Source organism: Gekko japonicus, unplaced genomic scaffold, assembly GCF_001447785.1.
Source record: "Gekko japonicus isolate JY-2015 unplaced genomic scaffold, Gekko_japonicus_V1.1 scaffold890, whole genome shotgun sequence".
NCBI lineage: Eukaryota > Metazoa > Chordata > Lepidosauria > Squamata > Gekkonidae > Gekko > Gekko japonicus.
In genome coordinates, this window is record NW_015167565.1 from 513,729 (window position 1) to 524,338 (window position 10,610).

Below are 10,610 nucleotides of genomic sequence, written 5' to 3' on the forward strand. Positions count from 1 at the left end.
CAGTCCAGTGGCACCTTTAAGACCAAGCTTTATTCAGGTACAAGCTCTCCCTCCTCTGCAAGGACAGATCTGCACGTTCCCCACCCCCCCCAATAGCTAGCAATCCAAAACAGTCCAGTGGAGCCTGAGCGGTGGGTGTTGCCTTCTGACACACTTCCGGTGATGTCAGGGGGTGTGGCATATGCAAATAAGTTGTGCTAATGAGTTATGCTAAGGAACTCCTGCACCTCTTTTTCTATGAAATGACCCCTGCATAGAGCCCAGCCTCCAAACCAGCCGTTTTCTCCAAGAGAAACTGATCTCCATAGCCTGGAGATCAACTGTAATGGGGGTGTGTGTCTATCACCTATCGTTCGGATTGATCCCAACAAGCAAATGGAACAAAGGATGCAGCTTTATTCAGCACACAAAATAAATAAATAATAACTTTCCCACCCACCGGGTGCGTTCAGACGCGCCGTTTGATCTGGTGTCGTCACGCTTCAGAAACTGATTTTATCTGTGCGATCACGCAGTCAACATCTGCCTCCCGTCCCCAGCCGTTGGTATCCGGCTCAAAACCGCTTCAACCCGGAGTATTTTGTTACCAGGTCCAAAAGTGGTTTTTTCTCAGCTCTCCCGTTTAAAGCCGCATTTCCCCCCCGTGTGATTGCTCCTCCAGTGTCAAGCCACTTCCGGTTTAAACCCCCTCCCTGCTTGGAAGCTACCCGAGGCTTCCGCTTTTCGCCCGCCATTTTTTAAACATCGGCGGTGCGCGCATAGGTGGAGCTCTGCTACCGTGTTTAAAAAAACGACATTTAAAAGGTCACTAGTTTTAGCGTTTAGATGAGTTTGGGATCTCACAGAGGTCGTTTTCGGGTCAAACGTTTAAAGGGAAGTCTTTTGTTGGAGGGGTTGGATTGATTCGCCCTGGTGGGTCTGCGCATGCGCTGTGGTAGTTTTGGCCCCCCCTTCTACAGAGGGGCGCCTACGAGCATGCGTGAACTGAGAATTTTTTTATAAAAACCCACCGACACACGCTCCCGCGCGTCGGTAGTGTAGACGCCGGGGAGCAACATGACTGCGCGGTGAGGCGGGATAAGGGAGGTAAGCGTGATCGCGATTATCCAGACCAAATATAATCCGGTTAGAGCAGGAGCAGTTTAACCCGCTCTCACCACGCCGTCTGACCGCACCCACCCTGTGACTTGTATTGGATGGGAAGTCTCCTCCAGATGTTTGGCAGTCCAAAAACACTGAGCTGGAGCCAAGTAGCCTTTTCTGCAGCTTGCTGCCATCACACCCAGAGACCTCACCCACTCCTGTATTGTATTCCCACCTCCAGGTGCTCTTCATTTGGGTAGAATTTAACCCCCTAAGACTGCCATTTACCAGCCTCCTCGACTTGCAATGGTCTTCCACAGTTTTTCCACGGGGGGGGGGGCAGGGGGGGACCTGGCAACCCTAACTCTGTGTTGCGAAACTCCTGGAGATTTGGGGGGCAGAGCCTGGGGAAGGTGGGTTTTTGGGGGGCAGGGAGGGACCTTAGCGGGGTATAAAGCCATAGAGACCCGCCCCCTTCCAAAGCCATTCCCTCCAGGGGAAGTGCTCTCTGTAGTCTTCAGATCAGTTGTAATTCTGAGAGCGTTCCAGGCACCACCTGGATGTTGGCAAGCCTATCCCTGCCTCCTCCTTCCCACTGCAGCCCAAAGACCGCCATAAAATTCTGCTCCTGGGAGGCCACGATGCCCTGAGGAATGACAGGAGGGGAAGTCTGCAGTGGGAAGGGGGGAACTGCTGGTGTAGTCTGGGTCCAGCCCATTGTATTGGCAGAGCCCCGGCTTCCCTCCTGAAACCACTGCTTCGACATTCAAGAGCAACAACAACAACAACAACAACAACATTAATATTAATAGATTGGATTTATACCCTGCCTTTCACTCGGAGTCTCAGAGCGGCTTACAAATTCTTTTCCCTTCCCCTCCCCACAACAGACAACCTGTGAGGTAGGCGGGGCCGAGAGAGATCTGACGGAAACGGCTCTGAAAGAGCTTGTGACTGACCCAAGGTCACCCAGCAGCTGCAAGTGGAGGAGTGGGGAATCAAACCCGCTTCTCCCAGATTAGAGTCCGCGCACTTAACCACCACACCAAACTGGCTCCTGCCAACACTCCTCAACGACAAAGAGCCCCCCCCCAAATGTCACATGATGGTATCTTTGACTTTCTAGCTGTCTTTTTGTTGCAGTCCTAAGGAAGAAAGGTTGGGCCAGGCCACCAACACAGCATACACATCAGGGCTCCCAAGTACTTACCTTAATTCGGCGGGGGATGTATAGTTCTTTGCGGGACCATTCCTGCGGGGAAAACAAAGGCGCTGCACTATTCCGTCACTCAGATGTGACATAGGCACGTAGCCGGGCGACGCTCTAGCAATGGGGCTGGAAACTCGATGGTACCATCGAGTTTCCAGTCCCATTACTAGAGCGTTGCCCAGCTACGTGCCTACGTCACATCTGGGCGACAGAATAGTGCAGCGCCTGTGCTCCAAGCAAGAATCTTCCGGCGGGGAAGCACGTGTCCCTCGCCAGATCGAAAGTAGATACTTGGGAACCCTAATACACATATAACAAGAACAAGTTCTGTGGCTCAGATGAAGAGCTCTCATAGTTTGCCATTTTGAGAGATGCCAAGCAGATGGCTCTGGGAAGCTCTCAAGCAAGGCCTGAAGGCTGTACACGTCCCACTGTCTGTCCTTGCGAGGGGTATTCAGAGGCAGATTGCTTTTAAACGTGGAGGTTCTGGTGAGCTATAGTGGCTATTAGCCGTCAATAACTTTATCTTTCACACATTTCTCTACTGTTACGGAGACTGAATTCCACACTGTCGGTATCACCTTGCTCACCTTTTGCACAGCATTGCAATTTCCGTTAAAAAAAAATTTGCAACGAGTTCTTCCAAAAAAAAAAAAAAATTGCCAGAAGACAAAGAGTTTTTGGCACTCCCCCCAAAAAACTATTATGAAAAACCGAGTAGAATCAGAGAATCACAGAGCTGGAAGGGCCCATAGTTTTGGCCTGGCTCAGAGTACATTACAGGGTTTTCTCATCTTAGCGACTTCACAATTGATCGAGCCATTAAAAAAAATTACAAGTTTGCATCGCTGGAGACACCCCCAGATTTCTCCGCTCTCCCTCCCACTCGGCGGCACCGGCAGAGGTGCCAGACGCCTCCGAGCTCCTGGCAGCTCCAGCCGGTCCCCTTTCATCAACAGAGCTCTTAGGCGGCTGAGAAAACGTCTTACCAGATTAGTGAAGATATACGTGTAATAGGCCGACACCATTCCCAGTTCCGCTGCCTGCAAAGAAGAGGAGGAGAAGGGTTAGAGAGGCCGGAGTGACAGTTCACGCCTGCAATGCAAGAAATCCGCCTTCAATAAACTTTTTTTTGCAGACTCATGAATGCAACCTGTTAGAAGACAATGCAGGCTTCTGCCATGGGCCTGATCCGTTCAATACTTATTTAATTTATCGGTATCCCACCTGAGTTGCCAACCTCCAGGCGGTGTAATAAAAAATTATTTATTTATTTATTTTTCCTACTTATACCCCGCCCTCCCCAGTGGGCTCAGGGCGGCTTACAGAGGCAAGAACAACTTGCCATGGTAAAACAATATATACATAACAATTTAAAACATATGCTACATATTAAAATCTAATAACAAAGTGCTCAGTGCCATTCATAATCTAAAGATGGCGGATCGAATGTCCAAAGTCCCACGAAGACGGCAGAAGGATTCTTCCATAGTAGGTGTTTAATCGGGACCTCAGGGCGGTGGTGGTATAGTGGGGGTGGCGGCTCCTACTCGAAAGCCTGGCGGAAGAGCTCCATCTTGCAGGCCCGGCGGAACTGCATAAGATCCCGCAGGGCCCTGATCTCCTCTGGGAGCTCATTCCACCAGGTAGGAGCCACCACCGAAAAAGCCCTGGTCCTCGTGGCGGCTAGTTTGACATCCTTAGGGCCCGGGATGACTAATAAATTTTGGGCCCCTGACCGTAGTGCTCTTGGGGGACATACGGGAAAAGGCGGTCCTTCAGGTAGGTTGGACCCTGGCCATGTAGGGCTTTATAGGTAACGACCAGCACTTTAAAAACTACAAAAACAGTGGAATTATAACTACGACAACCTTAATACTTCAGTATTTTCTTATTATAACGCATCTCTCTTTACAACAGTACATATCTTAGTCACGATGTTCACCTAGACAAAAAGGCTGTTTTGTTTTTTTAAAGATTTTGCAGAAATGACACATAGATGTAAAATGGGGGCTACATATACATACCTATATTATCTAGCTGTCACCTCCTGCAATGTTTACTACAATGATTATCACCAAATAGTTTTGCATAAGTATTTTGCACAGGGGTTTTTTGTTGTAGAAAAAGCCCAGCAGGAACTCATTAGCATAATAGGCCACACCCAATGACATAAACTCATTAGCATATTAGGCCACACCCCGTGCCTTCCCTTGGCTTGCCCGGGCGCCCTGCGGCTGCGGGGAGCCCAGACAAGCCAGCCCTTGGGCAGGCCGGGGAAGTCACGGGGAGGCATTTAAATGCCTTCCAGATCCTTCCAGGCCCCCCCCCCCAGCCTGCCCACCTCCGAGTTGCCGGGGTGTGTGTGTCGCTCTTCAGGCCTTCCATCTGTAGCCATGCATGCAGAGGTTTTGGCTGTAGGGGGCGTGGCCAACTCTGAAGCCAGCCGGAACTCCGTTCCTGTGCGTTCCTGCCCAAAAGTAGCCCTGATTTTGCATATTAATATGAAAATGAAATAAGAACATAAGAACATAAGAGATGCCAATGTTGGATCAGGCCAAAGGCCCATCCAGTCCAACACTCTGTATCCCACAGTGGCCAGAAATACCAGTGCCATCAGGAGGTCCACCAGTGGGGCCAGGACATTAGAAGCCCTCCCACTGTTGACCCCCCCCCAAGCACCAAGATGACAGAGCATCACTTGCCCCAGAGTCCCTATCTATACCTTGTGGCTAATAGCCACTGATGGACCTCTGCTCCATATGCTTATCTAATTCCCTTTTGAAGCCGTCCATGCTTGTAGCCGCCACCACTTCCTGTGGCAGTGAATCTACGTTATCTCCTAAAATGTTCATAGGACTATATTGTTCATTTGTAATAGTCTTCCAACCCATTTATAAAATCTTGACCATGTATTATGGAATCTTCCTTCTTCTTGTCCCCACAAAATCAAAGACCACTTGTCCATCTCAGCCGTTTCAAGAGTTTTATATATCAGTTCTTCTTTAGAAGGTAGTTTGCTTTTCCTCCAATATTTAGCATATAAGGTTCTTGCATTGGGAAGTTGGGCTCTATGGCATGATGCCCCAAGCCCCGCCCTCCTCAGGCTCCACCCCCCCCAATCTCCAGGTATTTCCCACCCCAGAGCTGGCCACCCTATATCCTGCCTCTCTCCTCAGTGAGGACCCAAAAGCAGCTTACGTCGTTCTCCTCAACTCCCTTTTATCCTCACAACAACCCTATGAGGTAGGTTAGGCTAAGAGAGTGCGACTGGCCCAGGGTCGCCCAGCGTTATACACCACTGAGATCCGTCCCCTTCTCAAACCCTGCTTTCCCCAGGTTCTACCCCCTCCCCCAAATCTCCAGGAATTTCCCAACCTGGAATGGACATCCGCATTGGGGGTGGAATACTTGAGCTTTAGATTTAATTGTGGCTTCCAGTCCAAGAACGATTCCTCCAACCCAGGGGTGGCCAAACTTACTCGACGTAAGAGCCACATAGGATAAATGTCAGATGTTTGAGGGCCGCAAGACATGAACAGATATTGCATGTGTTTATTGGAAGATATGCACATTTGCTTTTCATTAACATTAAATGAGACTGCCAAAAATAATCACAGAAAGCTTTAAAGGCAGATATCGATAACGATATTGATTCGTCCAAGGATATTTAATGGCTAATGATGTTCGGCTTCCCCAGCCACCCTGCCGGGAGCCGCACAATATGTGTGAAAGAGCCACCTGCGGCTCCTGAGCCACAGTTTGGCCACCCCCTGCTCCAACCTTTCCAAAATGATTTTGTCCAATTCCAATTTCCAATAACCTTTATTGGCCTAACAGATTTTGTCTGTTGCCTAAGCCGTCGAGGCAACAAACGCTGAATAACTAACTTCAAGGCTAGCCGGGGTGGGGGGTGGGAATCAGTAAGGTTGAGGAGGCGCTGTGGCCCAGTGGTGGAGCACCTGCTTGGCAAGCAGAAGGTCCCAAGTTCAATCCCCGGTGTTTCCAGTTCAAAGGACCAAGCAGTAGGTGATGTGAAAGGTGATGTGAAAACTGTAGTTCTGGTAAGAGCTGTCCTTGAAAACCAGCAGTCTCTGTCAAGAGCTCTCTCGGCCCCACCTGCCTCACAGGGTGTCTGTTGTGGGGAGGGGAAGGGAAAGGAGTTTGTAAGCCGCTCTGAGACACCTTTGAGTAGTGAAGGGCGGGGTATAAATCCAATCTCTTCTTCTTTTTTTTCCTCCCAGGGTGTCTGTTGTGGGGAGGGGAAGGGAAAGGAGTTTGTAAGCTGCTCTGAGACACCTTTGGGTGGTGAAGGGGGGGTATAAATCCAATCTCTTCTTCTTCTTCTCCGCCTGAGACCCTGGGGAACTGTTGCCAGTCTGAGTAGACAAAACTGACCTTGATGGACCGAGAGTCTGGTTCAGTAGAAGGCCTCTTCATGTGTTCATGTGTGTTCACGGGCCCCTGAAAAGCAGAAACTTCAGGTACCAACCTGGGATTTCTGCAGCCCAGGATTAAATGGCTTTTCTTGGAAAGATGAGCGGGATTGCCGACTGCGAAGCTGCAGAAGCCGTGTTGTGAAATTGACTGATTGTAATTGAGGTGGGCGCCTGCGCTCCTCTCTATTTAGGGGTCTGTCACCTGGACGGCTTTTTTTAGCTCTGCCACGACGCAAGGCAACAATTTGGAATGTGCGACACTTAAACGAATTTGCCTATGCAAACGAGCAACACCTTCTCCCACAACTAGGTTCTGATCTATTTCGTGTTTCTGCTTCTGTTCAGCAGCTTTCCACTTCATTAGGAAGCTGGGGGAGGTGAGAGAAAACACAAATGAACCGTGGTTCCCCTTCACTTCTGGAAAAACCCATACTTGTCGGATTGGGCCAGCGGTCCCACTGATCCAGCATCCTCTTTGCAATGGGTCCCAGGCAGAGCATGAAGGCAACACCTCTCCCATGCTACTTGTGCACAAATCCCTGTCACTCCAAGGAATGCGGCTTCCAAACATGGAAGTTGCATTCCAGCAACAGCCATTGTTGCTGGGTCTATCTAGCCGTGGCTTTTCTAATATCCTTTCAAGGCTGTTGACGTTCATGGGCAACGTCATACTTTTTGGCAGTGAGTTTCATAAGGCACGGAGCCGCGGTGGCTCAGACGTTAAGACGCTGAGCTGCAGACCAGAAGGTCTGTAGTTCGGCAGTTCAAGACCCGAGTGCTGCATGACGGAGTGAGCTCCCGTCTCTGGCCCCAGCTCCTGCCAACCTAGCAGTTCGAAAGCAAGAAATTGCAAGTAGATAAATCGGTACCGCTTCGGTGGGAAGGTAACAGCGTTCCGTGCACCTTGGCGTCTAGTCATGTTGACAGTTAATCTTCAGCACTCAGATCAATAGATCAGCAGGATCTAATGTGACAGCTGACAAGCTGTAGATAACTAGTACCAACTGGTTCTGACTGGAACTGAAGCAAGTTCAGTCATCATGACTCAGCATGAAGCTGATTGGTTGTAATTTGTATATAAGTGGGTGTGTTATAGCTCTGTATCCTTCTCCTTATTCTCACTGTGTCTGGCGGAGCGCTTTGTCGGTGGAGTGTAAATATTATTAATAAACTTGTATATAGTGCTATATAGGACCTCCACAGCAGTGAATGCTGGTGAGTGCTGAAGTGACTGGAAAAGTCAAGGTGGCTGGTGTTACAGAAAAGGTGCCCCAGGTGTACTGCGCAACAGGCCACATGACCACGGAAACCTCTTCGGACAGCGCTGGCTCTTCGGCTTGGAAACAGAGATGAGCACCACCCCCTAGAGTCAGATTCGACTAGCTTTCGAGGAAGGGAAACCTTTACCTTTACCTCCACAAGGCATAGTTCACTTTCACAATTCATTGCCACAAAGTGTGGCCATTGTGTGTTTCAAAACACAGCTAGGCATGTGCGCGCATGTGCAGCTAAAATCATGGCTGTGGTCACCATCATGCTCAGTGGGCGCCCAATGTCTATTAATGCAGATTCACTCGCATACACTGTGGTTATTTTAACAAAACGGGGAGGGAAGGAGGAGACGGGATGACCAGTGGTAGAAACTGCATCAGGGATGTGGCAAGAGCAAGACAGGCACAACTTGCCAGGATGCACAGAGTACCCGGGACTGGGCATTTCTGGAAGCCTGAAGAGCATCCAGAATTCCCAGCCAATCAGAAGGCTAGCCTGGGAGCCAATCAGGCACTTAGCAATGAGAAAATGATGGCAACAGCCCTTACCCTTAGCATCGTCAGCATTCAAAGCACACCACATACATTGTCTTCACAAGATCCTAACAACAGCCCTGTAAGGTAGGTCTGTTTAAGCACCCCTATATTGCAGGTGGAGCAGTTGACTGGGAAAGGCTTGCCTTCAGAAGAAGAGAGGGAAGAGACTGGATTTATACCCTGCCCTTCACTACCCGAAGGAGTCTCAGAGTGGCTTACAATCTCCTTTCCCTTCCCCTCCCCAGAACAGACACCCTGTGAGGTAGGTGGGGCTGAGAGAGCTCTTTCGAGAACCGCCCCTGAGAGAACAGCTCTGAGAGACTTGTGACTGACCCAAGGTCACACCAGCAGCTGCTCGTGGAGGAGTGGGGCATCAAACCCGGCTCTCCCAGATTAGAGTCTGCGCTCCTGAACACTACACCAAACTGGCTCTCTTAACACTTAGCGAGTTCATGGTAGAAATTTGAACCAGGGACCCCCTGGAACACTGAGGCTACACTAGAACAGCTTATCTAAATACATGAACCTGCCTTACAAGACTCGAGCACGTTTTGATCTTCTTAGAAGGAGTTCAGGGCTCTCCCTTCTTTTAGTCTCACAATAATCTTGTGAGATAGCTTGAGGCAGTGATTGGCCCAAGGTCAACCATCCCAAAAAATCTCCATGACAGAACGGGGTTTTGAACGATGGCCTCCCAAGTCTGACCTCTAACCTCGACATCACACTGACCCTCTAACAGAGCAACTGATCTATCCAAGCTCCACACGATCTGCTCTGATTGGCAGCAGTTCTCGGGGTCTTTCCCCCATGCCTGATGCCTCAGGTCCCTTTTAACCAGAGATGTCAGGGATAAAACCTGGGCCTGCATGCACGCAAAGCCAGTTCTCTACAAGAATACACCCGCAAAGGTCTTGCTACAATCCCTGGATCCAAACAACCTAGCTGGGCTTCAGAAAGGGACTGCACCTGACGTACAGGTGTTAGAGAAAGACTAAGGTCTGGTTCACACCTATTTAGTAATTTATTCAAACTGTTGTCGATTTCCCGGGCTGTGTGGCCGTCGTCTTGGCATTGTAGGACCTGACATTTCGCCATTAGCTGTGACTGGCATCCTCAGAGGTATAACACAGAAAGACACAGTACTCTCCGTGTCAAGGTGAGAAGAAAAATGGTAGGCAGGTAATTTATATCTACTCAGGTAGGAGGGGTAGGGCTGAGTCATTATCTTATCTTACTGAGTCATTATCTTACTTACATTATCTGCGAGGACAGATCTGCACGTCTCCCCCCCCCAAACAGCTAGCAATCCAGAACAGTCCAGTGGAGCCTGAGTGGTGGGTGTTGCCTTCTGACACATTTCCGGTGATGTCAGGGGGTGTGGCATATGCAAATGAGTTATGCTAATGAACTCCTGCACCTCTTTTTCTACAAAATGACCCCTGGTCATGAAGCAGCGTATTGGTACATCTATTAAAAAACAGGAGGAAGGTCTGGACGCAACTAGGCCGGGATGTCTATTGTTCTTGGCCTTAAGGCATGTATTTCCATAGTTGTAAGCCACAGCAAAGAATGATGAACTGATAACGGTGCTTTTCATTTTTAAAAACTCCACTTGTTGGTGCTGGGTTCAGTCTGCCTCAGGGTGGCTGCTGTGGAATATCCTTTTGGTTTCTGGGGTTGGGCTTTTTGTGTCCTACATGCCATTGAGATGACGTTTTGGTCAACTGATGCACCAATCGTGTCAAATATATATTTTTTGCAGAAGGAAGCTGGACACAGAAAAGGGAGAAGCAGAATCGAAATTGGGACCAACCGGACTGCAAGGTTCGGTCTTATCTGGACTGGGAAACCACAGCAAATGGGAAATGGCAGGGATGTGGCGGCACGGAAGGGGACTTTCTATGTATTTGGCAGAAATGCCTGAAGATTAAGAGGTTTGGGCAAAGCATTCTGAGCCTTATCGACCAAATCAAAAGTTCCCTCTACTCCTGTGGATTTAGTAGGTATTATTTTATCGGTTATCCAATGCGATTACAGTCGAATGAAGAAATACATATATATATATATATA

At 49.2% G+C, this 10,610-nt stretch overlaps 1 protein-coding gene across 1 annotated transcript in view; it reads right to left on the reverse strand.

Annotated features, from left to right (window-relative positions):
- GRIK4 (glutamate receptor, ionotropic, kainate 4) overlaps positions 1–10,610 on the reverse strand; it is a 311,636-nt gene that overhangs the window by 224,726 nt on the left and 76,300 nt on the right. Inside the window, exon 9 of the mRNA XM_015413813.1 lies at positions 3,283–3,336. Within this exon, the coding sequence (XP_015269299.1) occupies positions 3,283–3,336 (54 nt within the window). The remainder of the gene's footprint in view (positions 1–3,282; positions 3,337–10,610) is intronic.